Below are 21,537 nucleotides of genomic sequence, written 5' to 3'. Positions count from 1 at the left end.
ACATTGTCCATTTACGCACTGCAAACATTTTGTGAGACACATGAAATATGCTTGACATGTTAAATGTTAAAGGTATTTGTACCGCGCACCGTCAGCAACGGAATTGGTCCCCAGGCGCTAAGGCGGATCTGCAAACGAGAAGGCGGGATGGGTTAGTAAGGTGAAGGGGGAGTAGGATAGTGAGAGAACTGGTGTCCTGTTGGCAGTTTCACTTCGGTTTACACTGTGTGTTGAGCTTTGGTGCGAGAATTAGATCGATGGCACTTCTAATGTGCTGTTGGTGCGGCTTATGTGTTGTTTGTTTGTTGTTGCGGTGTGGTGAAGTGCATGCGGCTTGCTGTGCGAGAGGTGATTGTGTGGGCTTTTGTGTGAGTTAAGTATGCAGACATTTTGAGCTTTTTGGTTAGTGAGTTATATGTCTCGCAGCTGACCTTCGTAGTTTGGCTAAATGCCTAGATTTGGGAATCCTGTATGGTGGGGATTAGGCACAGGTCTCACAATACACTATGTTTCACCATACAATAGACAAAGACGTAGGCCACACCTAGATTCGAGTGTCCTGCAAAGTGGTGGAGATTCCCAGGTTTCACAGTGCATTACGTTTCACCATACAGTAGACAAAGATGGAGGCTATACCTAGATTTGACAGTCCTGCATAGTGGGAACAAGGCCTAGTTTCCACAGTGAGTGGGTTTCACCATACAATAGACAAAGGTGGAGGCTGCACCCAGATTTGACAGCCCAGCAGAGTGGTTGCGACCCAGGCTAATGTTCAGAAATCTATCTAAGTGTCGCACTTGCTAACATTCACGATTCTGTCTGGATGTGACACAGGCTAATGTTGATGTTGAAATATCTTTCTAATAATGATGCCCGGTTAAGGTTGTGCTTGAAAAAGATCGCTTGTAAATCATTTCTCCTTAAAAAAAATATCTTGCTTCACTAAATCAAAAGTCCATTTCAAAACTAACCAGTAAAGCGGGGGTACTTTGGTAGTCTCTGACCAATATAAAATAACAATCAAAAAAGAATAACCTGAAACAGATCCTCTGAAAAAAATAGAGGCCTTAAGAAGGAGAGAGAAATGACCAAGAGGTGGACATCGAAATGACACCCAAAAGAAATTGTTCCAATGATATTCTTGAATAAGCACATATAAAATAAATAAATACATTATTCTGAAAGAACAAATTCAGGATTAATCACTGAAAAAGACAGTTTCTCTATTAGAACTGATCACATTGAATTGAAGTGTGTTCCGAGCACGGGTCTGAAAAGTTTAATTGGGAGAAGATACATTGCCTGGGCCTTGGCCAGATGAACAGTTCTTTGCTTAAGAAGCTGATCTGGCAATAGTCTGGCATTCACTGTGTAAGGGGGTGGGTGGCAGAGGGCGGAAGCAGCAGTGAAATGGCGGCAATTGAAAGCATGAACCCAGGCGCGCGGGACGGTGGCGTGCCCAAGCAGTGGCGCTTGGGAACCGGACGTGCTTTCAGGATATCCCTCATGAATATGCATGAGAACAAAATTACATACATTTAGAATTGTTGTAGGCAAATTAATCTCATGAATATTAAAATCTGACATGTTTCTGGCCCTCGAGGCACGAAGCTGGACAACCCTGTGACTATACACAATGGCTCCGCCCACTAGAGTTTGAACGTTACTTTGTAAAATGCTGCTAGCTAGGTAGCGCTCTTTGCACTCCCGGCTGACAATCTTGGTGCTGTGTACTGAGCTGTTCTGCCAGGTGGCAGCAGGCTGAGGGGTGCAAGAACTTTGTTGACCCATCACAAGGGGTGGAAGGAATATCTGATAAGCATGCACTGGTGAGTTGTGCCAGCAGTGTAGGGACGAGGCGGGGATGGATTATCTGGAGTGAGTGAGTGAGTGAGGAAGGCATGAAGGAGAATAAGGTGACGCATGGCGAGCTTGACCTAAGGATAAAATCCAGCCAACCATTGGGTGTGGACATTTAAAGCTAGTTACAGTGCAGATTCATGTGTTAAATTGATTGACTCTTCACTAATCAAGTTCTACCCCAAAAGGCCCCATTCAGCTTTGCCCTCTACTATTGCACCCCTACCTTCACACACTAGCCCTGCATTCACAGCCAGCACCACCATAGCCAAGGTCCAAGTTCCCTTCCCAACTTCACTGCATCAGGACACAGGCCTATAATGTTGCATCCACGGGGCCCTGCGACTTCTAGGGAATGGAGAGGTGTCGGGGTAAAATCAAACTTCATTACTTTCCCTCGCCAATATATCATGTACCAAGATTAGACCTACAAAGGACCATCTGAAAAGCTTAGATACTGAAAGCACTGCGCCCTGTGCTCCCACACCCGCACTCACCACCTAATCCTCGAATATATGGAAATCGACGGAAATACCCTTACCCCAGAAGGGTCTGGGTAGTGTGTGGATGGTGGGGGGCGCAGGAAGAACAAATGGTGACACAAAGTCCAGAGTAGCGACTGAAAGAATGTGCCAGGGAGACGTAGGGAGCTGCAGGAAGTGTCCCTCACTCTGACTGTTGTGAAGTGACCCTGGAATCCAGGGGCCACTGGACAAGACTAGGAGGCAGCATGGGGAGGAAAGTGTTCCGAGAGCTGGAGGTGAAAGGGTTTAGGGCCCTCCCTTTAGTGAGCTTTACGAACACCCTGAAGGGTCGTTACTGAAACAAAACAAGAGTTAGGTACAAGCCACAGACGAAGGGATACCATGAAAGCCCACTACCATCCTCATCATCTCCGCCGCCTCCCACTATTCATGAGTCGTGAAGTGTCCTTGAAGAGCCGTGGGGACATAGCAAGTCCATGATGCCTTAGATGGCACGAGGAGAGCTGAGGACCCTCATCAAGCACAGGAAACAGAGAGAACTGCTAAGACCTCAGAGCCGCTGCAAGCCCATCGGCCAACCTTAACCACTACTCCACCATGATCACAACATTCTGAAAAGGTATTGCAGGCGTTAGCCGATCAAACGATACGATCCAATGAACTTAGTGAAGGCACGATCCAGTGACCCTAGAGAACTTACCCCCTTATGGACATACTTCAGAGACCAAGCGGAGCGCTGAAGGATGGGGAGTGAGGATGGCTATGGCACAGGAACGTAGAATGAGAGGAAGGCATATGGGCGAGCAGTATGGGCAAGGGAAGGAGAACAGGGAAGCAGTGTGGGCAGGGACGTAGAGCAGGCCACATGCTAGCAGTGTGTGGGACACAGGGAAGCAGAGTGGGCAGCTGGGAAGAGATGAGGTTTTGAAGTGTGGTCAATTAATTTGGCAATAAGCCTTGAGACTGCGGGCCATTACTGCCTAAGGTAATGCCCCGGGGCCCATAGTTAACGAAGGCCCCGGGACGTTACAGTAGGTGGTAATGGCTCGCAGTCGAGGGGCTTATTGCCCTTAGTACCCCAGCCCATTAGACCGGTGTACTAATGGTGTTTTTTTTTCGGCTGCGAGACGCATTGCATTACGCAGCCAAAAAAAAAAATGCCTGCCATGCACAGAAACACATAGTCCATTTTCTCTTTCCGTGGTGCCCATAGTAAAAAAAGAAAATGTCCGCCATGGAATTGGAGAAGGGACTACACGTAGTCCCTTATCTCTTTCCATGGCAGCCATTGACTCGCATGTAAAAAAAAGGAAACAAAAAGATGGCCGTCATGGAAAGGGAGAAGGGACTACGTTTAGTCCCTACTCCCTTTCTATGGCGGCCTTAAGAAACACAGAAGAAAGGCAAGGACCAGCATGAGGGATGTGGTGCGACGTGAACATGATTACCAGCAGGTAAGGCTCGGAAAAGGACCAATGGTTAAGTGGCTTTTTTTATTTTTTGCGCTGCACCGTGTACTAATGGTAGTTATTGACCACATTGTAAGCGTTCAGATTGGCGGAGCCATACGGATCAATCCATCCCATGTGCTAATAGTTCTAAGGGTTTTATTTTGGGAATAGTCTGTTCTGCTGGAAGACGAACCTCCGATTCCACAGCTCTCAACACGCTGAGCTACCCATGTGAACTGAAGCAATACTAGAGAGCCTTCTGCGGTCATTTTTAGGGATTTGAGGCAATTTGTTTCTGTGGAAATAGACACCTTAGTGTGGAAAGATCTAATTAGTGTCTGTCTCAGTTGAACAGAGAGAGAAATAAGTAAAGACTTCTTTTCTTCCCCTCATAATTACAGGGGATAATCACCCTCTGAGCTCAGTTCTTGACTCACGAGTTCCTTGCTTGCAGTACTTGGAGGTTAGTGTCCTTTCCTTTTCACATGTAATCCAAGTTAATTATCAGAAGCGCATCGGCGTATTTTGCATTGTGTGGCGGTAGAATTGCGTGCCCTCCAGTACATACACATATGTGTAGCCAATGTGCCCCCCCCCCTCAGGGATTTCACATGTTTGCCCCTCTTCCCCTTGTGGAATTTGCTCATTTAGGGAAAATAGAACACACATTTACTCACACCACTCTCCGGCTTTGTGCTCCATTGTTCACCCCTGTGTTTCACGTCATTGTGTAACAGCAGGCACGCGTGACTTCTTAGCTTTCAATGTAATATGTCCGCTGTCAGGACACCCTTTCTATGTCTTTATAAAAGTCAAGAGTTGATCCGAAATTTCCAGTTCCCAAAGATTGTTCCGTAAAAGAGCCACATCATAGGCACTTCCGGTGTAAAACACTGACAGTATGTGTGTTTCTTTAAAACACTTTGCAAATCCCCTTCCCACTGGGGCGCTCTTTTAATTGTAGCTGTTGCTCTTACTTACAGAAAGGGCGCAACAGCGCGTCTCTGGACAGCCTTCACTTTATTCCTCTCCCCTTTACGTACACCTTGGAACTGCCTGCTCTCAGGAAAGCCCGACTCCTCCCTTTCCTCCCACTTCCCGCCTGATGCCTCCAGAGGGCCTTAAAGGCACAGCGTCTTATAACAGTGGCGCTGTCAGGGGAAATACAAGTCCCTGTATGCTGAGCACTATATGCATCATATGTAGTTGCCCTTCAGTCCCTGTCTCTGGTTTATGTTCCTATTGTTATTTTTTTTTTTAAACAAGCTTTATTTAGCATTTTCAAACATTTCTGGGAACATTATGTATCAGCATTGAGGGGTAATTAAAGATGTTCACCGCAGTCATATAACATAAGCACAATAACATCAGAACAGAAGTCCATACCGCATTGCAAACCCCAAATTGGACTGTACCATAAGCATCAAGAATAATGTACATGGAAAGGGGACACCGCCCCTATGTATAAGCCGCCCCAAAGTAGGTCCCATCTTGCTTCGTTGCCCTCCTCCAGCCTAGTTAGGCCTGCCTATGTTCCGATTCTTACCCGCTCAGCACCCGGCGTACGTCATTCAGTGCGATAGGGCTCTTATATAAAGGCACCTGATCCTAGGACTGCACTTGCTTTCTGTTATTGCCTGTGCTGTAAGTCATTTCTGTTGCAAATTGCACCCTGCTCTTAAATAAATGCAAATATCAATAATTCATTTATTTTACCCCGGGGGAGGGGTGGTAACGGAGCTCTTCACATAGCAACAGAAGGTACAAACCAGGTGATGTGTTAAATACACATGTCAGTGCTTAGATGTACCAGCAGTATATTTTAATTAACTGGCAACCTGGCAGTGTATAGAGATATCATTGGGTGCAGATGGGGATTATGGGTCAGTAGACACTCTCACAGAACAATGGTTTAAAATAGAGTTTTCCTAAATAAAAATTGGAAAGGCACACACAAATAGTTCCACAAACCTCTGATAATATTAATGAATCTGCATAAATATTAACATGGGTATAACATGTTAAAGAAAGCAAATATCTGGTATGATGCTATAGGAAGGACACATAGGGGAGAGAACGGATAGCACTGGTATGGTATTAAAAAAGTGCTTGGTGAATAAAGGATACATTTAGTGTGGCATGGATCTGGCATGGCACAGAATGGATAGATCTAGCATTTTTTTTAAAGGAAACATGGTATGGTAGAGAAAGGATAGATCTGGCATGGGATGGAAACAACAGATCTAGCTTGGTAGTTAAAGTATAAACCTAGAATGGTATGTAACTGGTGAATCTGACATGGCATGAACAGGATAGATCAGGCGTGGTATTGAAAGTATTCATTGGGCATAATTTAGAAAAGATAGATCTAGGATGATACATAAAGGATAGATCGGGCATGGTATAGAAAGGCTAGATTGGGAATGATATTGAATACTCAGATCAGGCACAATATGCAAAGGATGATATTGAAACAATATGGTATTGAAAAGATACATTGTGCATCTTATAGAAAGGATATGTATAGGATAATGCAGAATGGGTAGTTCAGGCATGGGATAGAAAAGATAAATCAAGCATGATATTGAATGCATAGATCGGCATGATATACAAAGGATGATATTAATACAGTAGATTGGGCATGGTATCAAAAAGATACATTGGGCATCATATAGAAAGGATAGATCGGGCACGGTATAGAAAAGATAAATCAAGCATGATACTGAATGCATAGATCAGGAGTGATATACAAAGGTCGATATTTATAGAGTAGATCGGGCATGGTATTGAAAAGATATATCAAGCATGATACTGAAAGCATAGATCGGGCATGATGTTCAAAGGATGATATTGATCCAGTAGATTGGGCATGGTAACAAAAAGATACATTGGGCATCATATAGAAAGGATAGATCAAGGATGATGCAGAAAGGATAGATGGGGACGGTATAGAAAAAATAAATCAAGCATGATACTGAATGCATAGATTGGGCGTGATATACAAAGGATCATATTGAAACAATAGAGCGGGCATGGTATCGAAAAGATTCATTGGGTGTCATGTAGAAACAATAGATCTAGGATGATACAGAAAGGATAGATCAGGCATGGTATAGAAAAGATAGATCAAGCATGATATTCAATACATAGATCGGGCATGATATTCTAAGGATGATGTTGAGAATAAAAAGATTGTGCATGGTTTTGAAGGGATAGATCGGGCATACTGTAGACAGAATAGATCAGGCATGTTATAGAAAGGGTTTTTCGAGCATGGTATAGAAAGGGTAGGTCGGACACGGAATAGAACGGATAGATCGGCCATAATATAGAAAGGTTAGATAGGACATGGTATTGAAAGAATAAATCGGGCATAACATAGAAAAGATAGACCAGGCATGATATTGAAATAATACATTGGGAATTATATTAATAAAAATGTCTACCTTCTCGTCTGAAATGCAAAATGGAATGGTATTTACTCCATGTGGTTTTCCTATGAATAATGTATATTGTAAATACTGCCCACCTCATAGTGAGGCGGAATGGTAAAACAGGCACTATTAAAAACACTTCCTCTTTTCCAGTTACTTGTTTTGCTGTTTAACTTATAGTAGGGCCGATAGTATGGTACAGAAAGGATAGATCAGGCATGGTATGGAAATCATGGCAAGGATAGATTTGCAACTGTATGGCATGCTATGGAAATCCAGAATGCTATAGGAACGAACAAGCAGGCATGGTGTAGAAAGGATACGCCTAGTTTGGTAAAGAAGAAAAGATGTGGTATAGTACAGAAAGGAATGGTCTGGCATGGAAAGAATATATCAGGTATGTTATGGAAAGGAAAGACCTAGCATGGAAATGATACTTCTGGCATGCTATAGAAATAACATATCTGATATGCTATCGAAATAATAAATCTAGTGTTCAATAGAAAGGATTAATTCGACACCAAAGAAAGATTATACAAATAGTATAGTATGGAAGGACTAGATTGTGTATGCTGTACATATATTTGATGTAATGAATAGTGACTTAAATACCACTTTAAGTTGCAGATTTAATGAAGTCAGCACTATCTTGAATTGCTTTGATTGAGATATTTTTTGTCATAAATCAATCTTTTCTCTATATGACAGGCCATTGATGGTTGGAAAAATAGTTGTTTTAAGTTGCGTATCTGTTAATAGAACCTAAAACACCCTATCACTGATAGGCCCTTCTGAATTCGGCAGCCAGAACACTCTGCCCTGAGAGAATGCTTATCTTGCTGGTCCCTCCTCGAGTATACTGTTCTCCAGGCAAGCTTCCCAGTGCCGCCTTCAAGTTCACCTATGCTCACCTGCGCCATTACACAGGAGGCTGTTTGCTGAGTCTGGGCACCTGTGCAGGCGCTGCGATCGGGATGTACTGCACCACCCTCTCTCATTGACGAAATGACAATTGGAACTGGTGGCAGTAGATGTGTTAGGACTTTACCTAGGCCATCACGCCGCCCCTCGTGCCACCTGAATCATTAGACGCCGCCCGCCCCTCTCCTCCCTGCCACCCGGTACAGCTGTAGTTCTCCTCTGTCCCCCTCTGTATCCTACACCCCGCTGTATACATGTTCTGTTGTTACCACTGAAAAGCACTCTGTTATGCATCTGTAATGCTGTACACCTCTGTAAAGCGCTCTGTTATGTATCTGTATTGGTGTACCCCTCTGTAAAGTGCTCTGTTATGTATCATTATTGGTGTATACCTCTATAAAGTGCTCCGTTATGTATCTATATTGGTTTATAACTCTGTAAAGCACTCCAGTGCTTCTCAAAGCTAGAACCATGCTCAATAAATACCATTACAATAATATATATTTTTAAAGTCATTGCCTTATATGTTATGTGAGAAGGAAATTGCTCAAAGTTAATTTGAAACAGTGTAAAGGGGTTGAAGTTTTTAACACCATTTCAAGCTTGTTTTTATTATTGAATGAGGACGGGTGGATAGAGCGCTACACACAGGATCTAAAACAAACAGTATGGGACTGGGCTCCTATAGCAGTGTTTTTTCTAGTCCACACTGTTGTTGGGGTCAGATTACCCACATTTTAAATTAATTGTTGGAAATATTAAATTTAAACAAAGGTATGATATCATATAAATGGTACATTATTTAAGCTCTTGAAAACTGCCTGCTTACGTATGCAGGAAAGTACCTCCACACAGATGCGTTACCCAATGTAGTATTACCTCTGTGGCAGTACCACATGTCCCTAACGGAGTCCTCAGAATGCCAACATTGAAATATATAATACTAGGGGAAAAGCCTGTGTGCACAGGCTAATGTGCAGAAAGGAAGACATTTTCATAGTGGAAATATATTATGTGGTGTATTTTAACGTAATTTATGTTTTTTGTAAAGGCGCTTGCTCCTATTAAATGGAAGAGTAGCAACCTCAAACAAAATCTTGCATAATATGTTAAAAGTTCAACATTGTAACATACGGTGGTCAATTGTTGTATCTGCACCTCATTGTCTTGGATTCCACTTACGGGTTTTGGACTCAAATATATAATGTTGAGGGATGTCAGAGTAATACACTTCACGTGCAGCATGATTCGAAGTAGACATCAGATCATAAAATAATGTAAATTGAAGTCAACTAAAGTTTAAATGTACATGAAGAATACTATTGATATAATAAAACATACCAAGAAATATTACAATGAATAATTACATAATACATAAGTACATTCCAATTTTTTTTATTTATTTTATTAGAGAAATAGTGCTTAATCAAACTAATTTCTGTTTATATGTTTCTTTTAAAAAATGTATATATTTTCTTAGTGTAGGAAAGCATGTTGTTAAAGTGGTATCTCTGTGTTGAACCTTTTTGACAGCTAATTGTATGATATCATTGTTGAAATACACATTTTGTCCACCTGGAAGATGAACTTGAAGTTTTATTGTTGTATGCGTAAAGCAACAGCGCCCTCTAGCAGTGATATCATGAAATACACATTTTGTTTGCCTGGAAGATAAACTTGAAATCTTATTGTTGTATACACATGGCAACAGCTCCCTCTATTGGTGATAACAGGCAAATTGGGTAGGATGGCTTCGGACAAACATACATCTCGCATTTATAATATAGTATGATTAACCCATATTTTACTACATGCGGTAACTCTATTTTAGTTTGGCGGTATTTCAATGGGAGTACATTTAAATTCGTAAAGTGAAGATATGTGAAAAGTACCTGTTTAAATGATCTCTGGTGATGATTTCTGTGTTTCTGCACTTACTACTTCTAAGCCTGCTTTTGTATTTGAAGTGTAGTTGCATTTATGTTTATGTCTGATTTGGGGTAGTGTATGTCACACAGTAGTTAAACTATTTAGGCTTTTTAATTTACATCCCAACTCACAGTGTCTACATTCTATGTAGTCCTTAGCTAGTGAGAAAATGTGATGGGTTTATCCAAAATATTCCATTGTGACATTTAGACTTCAGAAAAGAACTATTTTAATACTTACCAGATGGTTTGTCGGTTGACGTTGGGCTACTGGTGACAGAGGGCATGGTGGGTAATGGAGGAGGCAACGCCTTTAGGTTCTGGTCTCCCTGAATCTCATTGGTGGAGATTTGGTTGATGATGCGGTTATAGTTGGGAGGGTGGTACGGTTTGCTCGTTTGCTGAGGAGTTTGTGGTATTGGCTTTATGGGGGGCAGTCGCTGACAGTGCTCTTCCAGTTGGGCGATAATGGTGGACTGGTTGCTTGCTAGTGTGGCCAAATGCTGGTACTTGTGCTCGAGGTCCTTGTACTTGGTAGTGAGCTGCAGCATCTCAGCTGTTTGGTTGAGTACCTTGTTCTCCAGTTGGGAGAGCTCCAACGCATTGTCCCGCTTCCGGATGATTTCGTGGAGAAGCTGCATGTAGAGTTGCGTCACTCTTGAGTTCATGTTCCGGCTTTCCTTGCGTAGGAGCTTGACTTCGTTGACGATCCCCCCGTCTACCTCTACAAGCTGCTGCAGAGTCTCAATCTGCCTCTTCTGCTTCAGGAGTTCATTGTTCAGCAGCTCAATCTCCTGCTTATTGACCCGGTTTTCAGGGATAGCCTCAGCCTCCTTAGAATTCACGCAAATGGCCCCTGTGACCTTTTGCTGCGGCACAATGAAAGTGTAGGTGCACTTGTCCTGTGTGTCAGTTGACCGCTTGTACCTATTCATGTAGATAAACTCCTGTTCAGGGCCCCCATCGCTGCTCTCAAACTCCTGCGCTTTGCTTGCACTTGCTCCAAATACTGCAATTAGAAGCCCCAGAAGGAACCTAGGGGGACGCATGCTCCTTTTTACCTTCATGATAGAAATCTGTTCCTTGGGATGACTTTTACATCTGTGAGGATCTGCAAGAAACAAAAAAGGCAATAATTGATTACTGGCAATTAGAGCATGTTTTCATCTCTACAGAAAATCAAAAGGCATGGAACCCGGCCCTCACCCGCCGGAAGATGCCTCCTCACTGTTTACAGGTCTCTAGCCAATCAGCAATGCCTATCATTGCCTGCAAAGGCTGCATGTCAAGCTTCCCTGTTGATGTGCACAGACTGGGCCCTCCGCAAAGGCAAGAATTTGCTCTGTCACAGGAAGCCCAGTGTGAGACTTCCCTTTCTCCCCCTGCACAATCTCTAGTTGTGTTGGAGACCTTCCCTTTGAGCCCTATTGTGCGACTGGTGACGTTCAACCTCTTCTGATGCTGTAGCCTTTGCCTCAAGCCAACTAACTTGGACAGCGGTCACTTACCAGACAATATAGTCCTCAAGTGCAGGCCCTAATGCTTCATAAATGGACTCTACAAGGTACCTGCTAAATTGAACTGTGTAGGTTTACTGAAGATGTATGCCCACAAGCCACCAATGTGGATGTCTTGTTTTATTTATTTCAGGAGGTTTCTAGAGCATCGACCACAGGTAGGGGCTAAATTCTGTGGTGCTTTAAATCAAGGTTAAGATGCAGTGGCTCTGGGTAGCATGGTGGTAGCAGCGTGGTTCTTGAATGTAAGCATCAGAGTCTTTCATTATCAGGTTTGTTATGGTGGGTGTTGTCAGTCTGTTGGTGGCATCATGTTGACTGTGTGGCATTATTATCTGCATCCCGTGGAGGTTGTTGCGCTCTTGGGAAACAGCAACAGAACCGCATTTTGCCCATTTGTGGAAGTTAAGCCGGTCAGGTTACAGACTGTGGGGTTGTGCAGTTCGGAACTTTACACGACGATGCTGGGTTTATTGTCTTTTCAGAAAAAGAGACCTGTAGATCGGGAGGATAGCTCAGGGGAAAAACGCTTGTCTTGGAAGCAAGACGACACGGAGCAACACAGGTTCGATCCGCAGGTCCGAGCTTAGAAACCTCTAGGTAGTAAGCGCGTTATAAATGACCTATTATAATTATAGTGTCTTTGGCTGTGGCATGTGTCCTTAGTCATTGATTTGATTGTATTCACAAACCCCTTCCTCAATTTATGGCTGCGGTAAACGCTGGAGGGGAATGACAAAGAGATGTTCTTCCACACCCACTGTTGGGAGGGATCGCGGCAAAGGGGACCCCCTTCTTGGAGTGTACTACTAGTGCTCTTTTCAACATGGGCAAAGGGTGGCCACAGGGTGGGCCACACGCAGATGGCCGGGCTGCTCGGAGTCTGTTGCATACTGTTGCAAAGAAGACAATCCCAAGGTTGACCTATCCGTTCTGTAAACTGGTGTAGAACTGCAGTGCACCAAAGGTGGGGTGGCTTTACCGGGGGACATGGCCAAATAAGGAAGGGTAACACGAGCAGTCTCCCAAGTTATCACCACCACACACCTGATGTCAATTCCAAGAGGGAGTTCCTATGAATGCCAACAATGGCTCACTTTCACTGTTGCCGGTGCCGAAGAGGTTGCCAAAGTAACAGAAGCCATGCGATACAAGAGCAGTTTACATTATCACGGGCACTGGTTTGGGTCTATTTGACCTAAAACATTTGACCTAATCACATTTGATCAAATTTATTTGACACTTTTTTCGATCTAAACTGTGGGGGGAGACCCCCGCAATGCCCCCCCCATTTCCCCGCAACCTAATCTATACCCTTACCCATCCCCATTATATTTTTAAATTTGACCGATAAAAAGGTTAAAAAAAATGAGCAAATGTTAGCAATTATGCTAATACCCTGGCACTTAAGTAATATGGTATCCCTTCTCAAGATACTCTCTTCCGATCATGCCCTTCCACGCCCCACCCCTAGGACTCTGTAACCAGCATAAGGCCTGCAGACCTGATCATGCTCCAGCAACACCGCCATTTGTCCCTCCACAGGGTCAGAGCATAAGGCAGAGCAATGTGCTCTGACAGGGGAGAGCAAAGAAAGGTCTCTTCTGTTGCAGGGGCGTCACTTTCAGGGCCAGCAACACAGAGAAAGGACTCCAGCAGACAAGAGGACAGGAACAGCGAGAACGTCAACATAACAAGAAACCCTCCAGGGCACTCGGGTACGTATCACACTCCATGTCAATGGAAGACAGCCGTAGGCTCGCTCACCCACTCACACTCATTTGCACTCATATGCTACGGGAAAACACATCGCAAAACCCCTCTGCCATCAGAATGCAACTAAGTCACCCAACAAACCTTCAGTCTAGCTGGACGAGTCTGCAACTAAGCCCCACAATAAATATCCAGTCTAGCTGGACGAGTCTGCAACTAAGCCCCACAATAAATATCCAGTCTAGCTGGACGAGTCTGCAACTAAGCCCCACAATAAATATCCAGTCTAGCTGGACGAGTCTGCAACTAAGCCCCACAATAAATATCCAGTCTAGCTGGACGAGTCTGCAACTAAGCCCCACAATAAATATCCAGTCTAGCTGGACGAGTCTGCAACTAAGCCCCACAATAAACATCCAGTCTAGCTGGACGAGTCTGCAACTAAGCCCCACAATAAACATCCAGTCTAGCTGGACGAGTCTGCAACTAAGCCCCACAATAAACATCCAGTCTAGCTGGACGAGTCTGCAACTAAGCCCCACAATAAACATCCAGTCTAGCTGGACGAGTCTGCAACTAAGCCCCACAATAAATATCCAGTCTAGCTGGACGAGTCTGCAACTAAGCCCCATAATAAATATCCAGTCTAGCTGGACGAGTCTGCAACTAAGCCCCACAATAAATATCCAGTCTAGCTGGACACATAATCATTCTCCTGGAGTCCTATACTCTCCCTATAACATCACAGCAGGCATCCACAAGCCAGCCTGACATTGGTCGCTATCAGGGACTTAGCCACGCCTACCTACCTTCGCATTGGGCTAAAATGCACACACGCATTCTAATCTCCTCTGACGAATCTCCCATACCTCGGACTTCAGTCACCCATGGGTGTCCACCTACAGCGCTTTGAGCCAGTACCATTAGGAAATGACGCTATAGAAATGCCATATTAGATGGCTTTACACTATATTACCATGAGAGAAAGATGCTGTCACCAGAAGCTGATTAACTTCAGATCATCACCACTGAACTAAAAGCAAAATAGGCCAAAAGGACAGGGTGTTAAAGCAAAGTAAACAACACACTACGAGTGAAAATGTAATCAAACAAATGATTACATCGACATTAAGTCACCTTACCATTAAACAGCTAATTTCTTTCAAGCAAAGGGTAAATGGTATTAGTTTACACAGCCCCCCGCCCCTTAAGAATTTAGCACTACTCATCAAAGGACAGGGCAATTTTTCTGAGCACAAGAAGAGACATACAGATCCCCCATGAAACGTCACTGTTGCCTGGAACTTAACCATTAGAAGGACTCTGCGCCGGCAAAATGTTGAATAGCTGCAACCAAGATGGATCTACAACCATTCCTAAAGTCCCAGAACATCTTCCTTCCTGCAAGGCACCGTTGACTCCCAGAACACCTTCCTGCAAGGCAGCATTGACTCCCAGAACACCTTCCTTTAAGGCGGCATTGACTCCCAGAACACCTTCCTGCAAGGCAGCATTGACTCCCCGATCACCTTCCTTCAAGGCAGCATTGACTCCCAGAACACCTTCCTTTAAGGCAGCATTGACTCCCAGAACACCTTCCTGCAAGGCGGCATTGACTCCCAGAACACCTTCCTTTAAGGCAGCATTGACTCCCAGAACACCTTCCTGCAAGGCGGCATTGACTCCCAGAACACCTTCCTTTAAGCCAGCATTGACTCCCAGAACACCTTCCTGCAAGGCGGCATTGACTCCCAGAACACCTTCCTTTAAGGCAGCATTGACGGCAAATCAGCATTTACAAACCGGACTCAAAATCGCAAATTTGTTTCAGTTTCAGATCCAGATCTTCCAAAGCCTTTATATATCCGGTCATGTCGGCGGACATTGACCCCGCACGGCATTGGCTGGTGTATCTGCCCTGTGTTACGATGTGAGATGAAGACTTACCTGGACTGCTCATCTTAGCTTTCTATCCGCAGCTCACGTTGCTTCTGTTTACTTGTGGAGGTTGTTCCACATTCCATGTAACAGCAGTTGATTTTTGTTGTTGAAGGGTCATGTTGGGTGCAGGGTTTGCTGCAATAAACTTCCTTATATATACCACCCAGAGTCTTCGTTATTACACCCTGCTTCAGTTATCATGTGGCACACACACAGATGCGCGCATCCATTGTTTCTGCATTTTTCTGCTGGGTATAAACATTTGCTTCACTGAAATGCTCCTGGGCACCACCGGTACTCTGGCGTCTGGCATATTTTAAATCTACTTTCTCCTGAAATGTGTTCTGTAAAATGTGCCACTTGGATCTATTGTTTTTTTTAAATTGCTGGACAAGGAACTTCCTTCTGAACCCTCCTGGGTGGTTTCAGGCTGGGTCACTCCTCTGAAACTTCCTGGGTGGTTGCAAGCTGGGTCTCTCTCCTGGGTGATGTCAGGCTGGGTCACTCCTCTGAACCCTCCTGGGTGGTTTCAGGGTGGGTCACTCCTCTGAAACCTCCTGGTTGGTTTGAGACTGGGTCACTCCTCTGAACCCTCCTGGGTGGTTTCCAGCTGAGTCACTTCCCTGAACCCTCATGGGTGGTTTCAGGCTGGCACAATCCTCTGAACCCTCTGGTGTGGTTTCAGGCTGGGTCACTCCTCAGAACCTTCCTGGGTGGTTTGAGGCTGGGTCACTCCTCTGAACCCTCCTGGATGATTTCGGGCTGGGTCACTCCTCAGAACCTTCCTAGGTGGTTTCAGGCTGGCTCAATCCTCTGAACCATCATGAGTGGTTTCAGGCTGGCTCAATCCTCTGAACCCTCATGAGTGGTTTCAGGCTGGCTCACTCCTCTGAACCCTTATGAGTGGTTTCAGGCTGGCTCAATCCTCTGAACCCGCATGGGTGGTTTCAGGCTGGCTCTGGCTCTATCCTCTGAACCCTCATAGGTGGTTTCAGGCTGACTCACTCTTCTGAGCCCTTCTGGTTGGTTTCAGGCTGGCTCACTCCTCTGAACCCTCCTGGGTGGTTTCAGGCTGGCTCAATCCTCTGAACCCTCCTGGTTGGTTTAAGGCTGGCTCAATCCTCTGAACCCTCCTAGGTGGTTTCAGACTGGCTCAATCCTCTGAACCCTCATGAGTAGTTTCAGGCTGGCTCAATCCTCTGAACCCTCATGAGTGGTTTCAGGCTGGCCCACTCCTCTGAACGCTTATGAGTGGTTTCAGGCTGGCTAAATCCTCTGAACCCTCCTGGGTGGTTTCAGGCTGGCTCATTCTTCTGAGCCCTTCTGGTTGGTTTCAGGCTGGCTCACTCCTCTGAGCTCTCCTGGGTGGTTTCAGGCTGGCTCACTCTTCTGAGCCCTTCTGGTTGGTTTCAGGCTGGCTCAATCCTCTGACCCCTCCTGGGTGGTTTCAGGCTGGCTCACTCTTCTGAGCCCTTCTGGTTGGTTTCAGGCTGGCTCACTCCTCTGAACTCTCCTGGTTGGTTTCAGGCTGGCTCAATCCTCTGAACCCTCCTGAGTGGTTTCAGGCTGGCTCACTCTTCTGAGCCCTTCTGGGTGGTTTCAGGCTGGCTCAATCCTCTGAATGCTCCTGGGTGGTTTCAGGCTGGCTCAATCCTCTGAACCCTCCTGGTTGGTTTCAGGTTGGCTCAATCCTCTGAACCCTCCTGGGTGGTTTCAGGCTGGCTCAATCCTCTGAACCCTCCTGGGTGGTTTCAGGCTGGCTCACTGTGCTTGTTCGCTTGCACTCATGTTTACAGATTCAATGGTGTGACCTGCGAGAAGTGCTTTTGAATCCACTCCGGCGCGCCCTGTCTGATTGAGTTTGTCCCCCCTGGTGTGAGTGGGATCGCGCGGACCCGAGCCATGGGTACTCACTTTGCTGGTTAGACATTGGATGGGGTGGGTTCTATGGGTTTGTTTGCCTGCGTCCTGTTTTAATTGGCGCTCAGTATAGCTCGCCCTGGATGGTAGTTTGGCACTCGAGCATAGATGTGTTATGCAACTGCGCTGCCTCATCCAGCATTGGCACCTGCCCAGCAACATTGCTTGTGAACTCGTGACTACCAGGGTGATTCCAAAGCATTTACTGTTGCTGGAAAACAATGGGCTGGCATGATTCAAACGCGCAGGAAACCCGGACAGGTCACAACAGGCATGATCAGGACACGCAGGCTCGTTTAACCCAAACTGTTTAGCGCATGCATAGCTTGCGCAAGCAACCAGTGCATACATGTCACTCTTAAAATGGATATACCTTGCTTGATGGGGGAGGCGGCGGTGGGGGGGGATGTCATTGTGTTCAATTCCTGGAAGCCTTCCCTGGGCTCTGACACTGGCTCTCCTATTTGCGTTACATGGGCCACTCGATGGAAATAAAGTGGATTATTCCTGCAGGGGGGTGTCTGGTGAGGACTGAACCCAGAAAATAAAGTGGATTATTCCTGCAGGGGGGTGTCTGGCGGGGACTGAACCCAGAAGATTATTCCTGCAGAGGGGTGTCTGGCGAGGGGTGTCTGGCGAGGACTGAACCCAGTGAATAAAGTGGATTATTCCTGCAGAGGGGTGTCTGGCGAGGACTGAACCCAGTGAATAAAGTGGATTATTCCTGCAGGGAGGTGTCTGGCGGGGACTGAACCCAGTGAATAAAGTGGATTATTCCTGTAGGGGGGTGTCTGGCGGGGACTGAACCCAGTGAATAAAGTGGATTTGGATTATTCCTGCAGAGGGGTGTCTGGTGAGGATTGAACCCAGTGAATAAAGTGGATTATTCCTGCAGAGGGGTGTCTGGCGAGGACTGAACCCAGTGAATAAAGTGGATTATTCCTGCAGGGAGGTGTCTGGCGGGGACTGAACCCAGTGAATAAAGTGGATTATTCCTGTAGGGGGGTGTCTGGCGGGGACTGAACCCAGTGAATAAAGTGGATTTGGATTATTCCTGCAGAGGGGTGTCTGGTGAGGATTGAACCCAGTGAATAAAGTGGATTATTCCTGCAGAGGGGTGTCTGGTGAGGACTGAACCCAGTGGATAAAGTGGATTATGACTGCAGAGGGGTGTCTGGCGAGGACTAAACCCAGTGTGCCAAAAACTGGAGTGAGTCGCCCACTCCTTCCAGTAAACATTGCAGCATCTTGGAAACCGCTCTGCCACACAAGGCAATTCCCCTTAGAATAATTTATTATATCTGGGAGAGGCGGGGGCTGATCGCGCGCTCTAAATCTCACGCCTTTGCACACAGGGCGGGAGCAGAGACACACATGCGCCAGCGTGTGTCGTGTTTCGCATGCATGTGGAAAGAACATAATTGCTAATAAAATAGCAACTAAAATGCATAGACCAAAACAAGGCAGGCAGAGCAGTTTCTATGTGGGAGTCCCAGGGGGCTCGTGGTCTGTCGTATTCTGCGGGGTTCGAAAATGGAATTCATGGAGCAGGAGGTGGAAGCAGTTCCTGGGGGACAGGATTTTCCTCTGACCAGGAGTGACTGCCATCATTCAAGGAGCCTGGCTTCATTCCTCTAGCTGGTGCCATCATTCCAAGGCTTGCAAGTCCCCTGTAGTATGCATAGTGCAGGCAGCCTGGAGCAAGTGTTCGAAACTGTTACACAATTAGACATAGCAGTTCCGGCTGGACTGCCCCTTTTGGGCTGGGGACGGGCCTGTTTTGCATGTGGTCTTTTCCCTTCTGTAATGGCTTGGCAGGTGAAGAACGATGGTCTGGAGGGTGGCCCAGAGAAATGCCAGAGGTTATGATTCATTCTAAACCTTCCAGCCATCACCTCTTTGTTTTTGCTTTGTCACCCTGAGTGAGACGGGTATGCCCAGACGTGGGCCCTGTACCTGCTGGGACCTAGAGACCCAAGCTGCTCCTCACTGATGATACCCAATGAGGCTGAAACATGTCTGTGGATGCTTGTGGTCTCGTGCAGAAGGGATGTGACCAAGCAGTTCGGGCTGGACTGCCCCTTTTGGAAGACCTGATTTGCATATGGCGTTTCCCCTTTCTTTAATGGCTTGGCAGGCAAAGAACGATGGATCTGGAGGGTTGCCCAGAGCAATGCCAACGGTTAAGATTATTTCTAAACCTTCCAGCCACCACCTCTTTTATTTTGTTGACACAGTTAGATGTGCCAGCAGTCGCTCTCCAGGCTGTCATCATTCTGGGACCCTGGCGTCATTCTGGCCAGTAATATGGTTCCAGGACTTACACATGCTCTGTAATATGTATAGGGCAAGCGGCCTGGTGCCAATGTTCCATGTAGTTACACAGTTCTATGTCCCAGCAGTCACTCTCCAGGCTGTCATCATTCTAGGGGCCTGGTGTCATTCTTAGGACCTGTGCCATCACTCCCAGGCTTGCAAGTCCTCTGTACTGTGCATAGTGCAGGCAGCCTGGAGCGAGCTTTCCACACTGTTGCACTCTTAGATGTGGCAGCGGTCACTCTCCAGGTTGTGCCTCCATTCCCAGAGACTGGGATCCCTCCTTCAGACTGTGACATCATACCCGGGGCATAGCATCAGTCCTCCAGTCTATGACATTACTACAGGAGCCTGGCATTAGACCGCTAAAATGTGTCATTTATTTATTTATTTATTACATTTGTATAGCTCACAAACAGCCCATGGGCATCGTGGCACTGTTACTTGTAGGGAGCTTAGTTGCAGGGAGGTACAGAATACATATTTTACATATTCATTAAGTGAGCCTAAGGTCGATCCAGAAACCTTTGAATCATTCCATGAGCCGGCAGTCAGTCTTATCCTTCAGGGAGCCTGAGGTTGATCTGGAAACCTTTGAATCATTCCATCAACCCTGATGTGTGTCATCCTTCAGGAAGCCTGAGGTCGACCAGAAACCTTTGAATCATTCCATGAGCCGGCAGTCAGTCTCCCATGTGTGTCGTCCTTTGGGGGAGACTGAGGTCGATCCAGAAACCTTTGAATCATTCCATGAGCCGGCAGTCAGTCTCCGATGTGTGTCCTCCTTCGGGGAGCCTGAGGTCAATCCGGAAACCTTTGAATCATTCCATGAGCCAGCAGTCAGTCTTCGATGTGTGTCATCCTTCAGGCAGCCTAGCATTAGTATTCTGGTCGGTGACCTGATGCCAAGGTCTTTATGTCATCTGCACTCTGCAATATGCTTCTGCCTAGAGTGAGTGTTCTGGACTGTTACATCATTAGGAGAGCCAACAGTCACTCTCCAACTGTGCCATCATTTCTAGAGCCTTCAATCCGTCTTTCATGGTGTGACATCATATCCGAGGCCTGACATTAGCCCTCAAAATTAGGTCATTGATAAAGGAGGCTTGGGTCAATCCAGCCTGTGTGATCCTTTCATCAGCCTGCAGTCAGTCTCCAGACTGTGTCCTCATTCCAGGAGCCGGGAGTCATTCTTCTGGACATCAACGATTTTCCAGGCCTTTGTCAACTACATAATGGATCATGTAGGTAGCATGGAGTGAGTGTTTCAGCACTGGTATATCGTTCAATGTGCCTGGTGTCATTCCCCAGACAATGTCATCATTCTCATAACCTGGAATCTGTCCTTCATATTGTGGCATCATACCAGTAGAATGGCCTCAGTAATTCAGTTCTGATATTATTACAGGAGCCTGACGTTGGCCCTTTAAATTGTGTCATCATTGATGGAGCCTGGGGCAAGTCCAAACTGTGTGATCTTTTCATGAACCTGCAGTCAGTCTCCAGACTGTGTCCTCATTCCAGGAGCCTGGAGTCATTCTTCTGGACAGAGGGGGTGCTCCTGGCCTTTGGCAACTTCACAATAGCTCATGCAGGTAGCTTGGGGTGACTGTTCCATACTGGTACATCATTCCATGAGCGGCAGTCATTCACCAGACTCTGACCTCATTCCCAGAGCCTGGAATCCATCCTTCACAATATGAAATCATACCAGGAGCCTGCCACAAGTCCTCCAGTTTGTGGCCGAGCTTGAAATGTGTAGGGTTCGAAATTGAGGGGAGCTGGGAGCTATTGAGCTCCTGCTTTTAGCCTAGAAGAGCCTGGTTAGCTTGACACTACCTATTTTAATTGATTTCTGTGTGTTTAATAATAAGCACCAGGACACATGTATATGACATTTGAAGCATAAGGGGTCCTAAATAGTGGTGTTTGCATCTTTTGTGAAAGTTAGATTTATGGAACACTGTGTACTAGCTCCTGGTTCCCCAGTGGTAGCTCCTGGTCACTGGTTAATGCTGGATACCCAGGAGCTGCTTTTATCTTATGGTTAC

General features: G+C 45.9%; 2 protein-coding genes across 10 annotated transcripts in view; one reads left to right on the top strand and one right to left on the bottom strand.

Moving 5' to 3' along the window:
• RALGPS1 (Ral GEF with PH domain and SH3 binding motif 1) overlaps nucleotides 1-21,537 on the top strand; it is a 2,625,553-nt gene that overhangs the window by 1,532,800 nt on the left and 1,071,216 nt on the right. The window lies entirely within an intron of this gene.
• Nucleotides 1-21,537, bottom strand: part of ANGPTL2 (angiopoietin like 2) — a 156,647-nt gene that overhangs the window by 73,940 nt on the left and 61,170 nt on the right. The window contains exons 1-2 of one of the 2 annotated variants that reach the window (XM_069609368.1): nucleotides 15,257-15,284; nucleotides 10,321-11,190 (exon numbers count right to left, since the gene is read on the bottom strand). In XM_069609368.1, the coding sequence (XP_069465469.1) occupies nucleotides 10,321-11,190; nucleotides 15,257-15,269 (883 nt within the window). In that variant the 5' untranslated portion in view covers nucleotides 15,270-15,284. Of the gene's footprint in view, nucleotides 1-10,320; nucleotides 11,191-15,256; nucleotides 15,285-21,537 lie in introns of those variants that run through there. The other variant, XM_069609369.1, reaches the window with a different exon arrangement.

Source organism: Ambystoma mexicanum, chromosome 8 (assembly GCF_040938575.1).
Source record: "Ambystoma mexicanum isolate Mex_15411 chromosome 8, UKY_AmexF1_1, whole genome shotgun sequence".
NCBI classification, from domain to species: domain Eukaryota; kingdom Metazoa; phylum Chordata; class Amphibia; order Caudata; family Ambystomatidae; genus Ambystoma; species Ambystoma mexicanum.
Note: the sequence above shows the minus strand (reverse complement) of the source record. Positions and strands in the feature narration are given on the sequence as shown.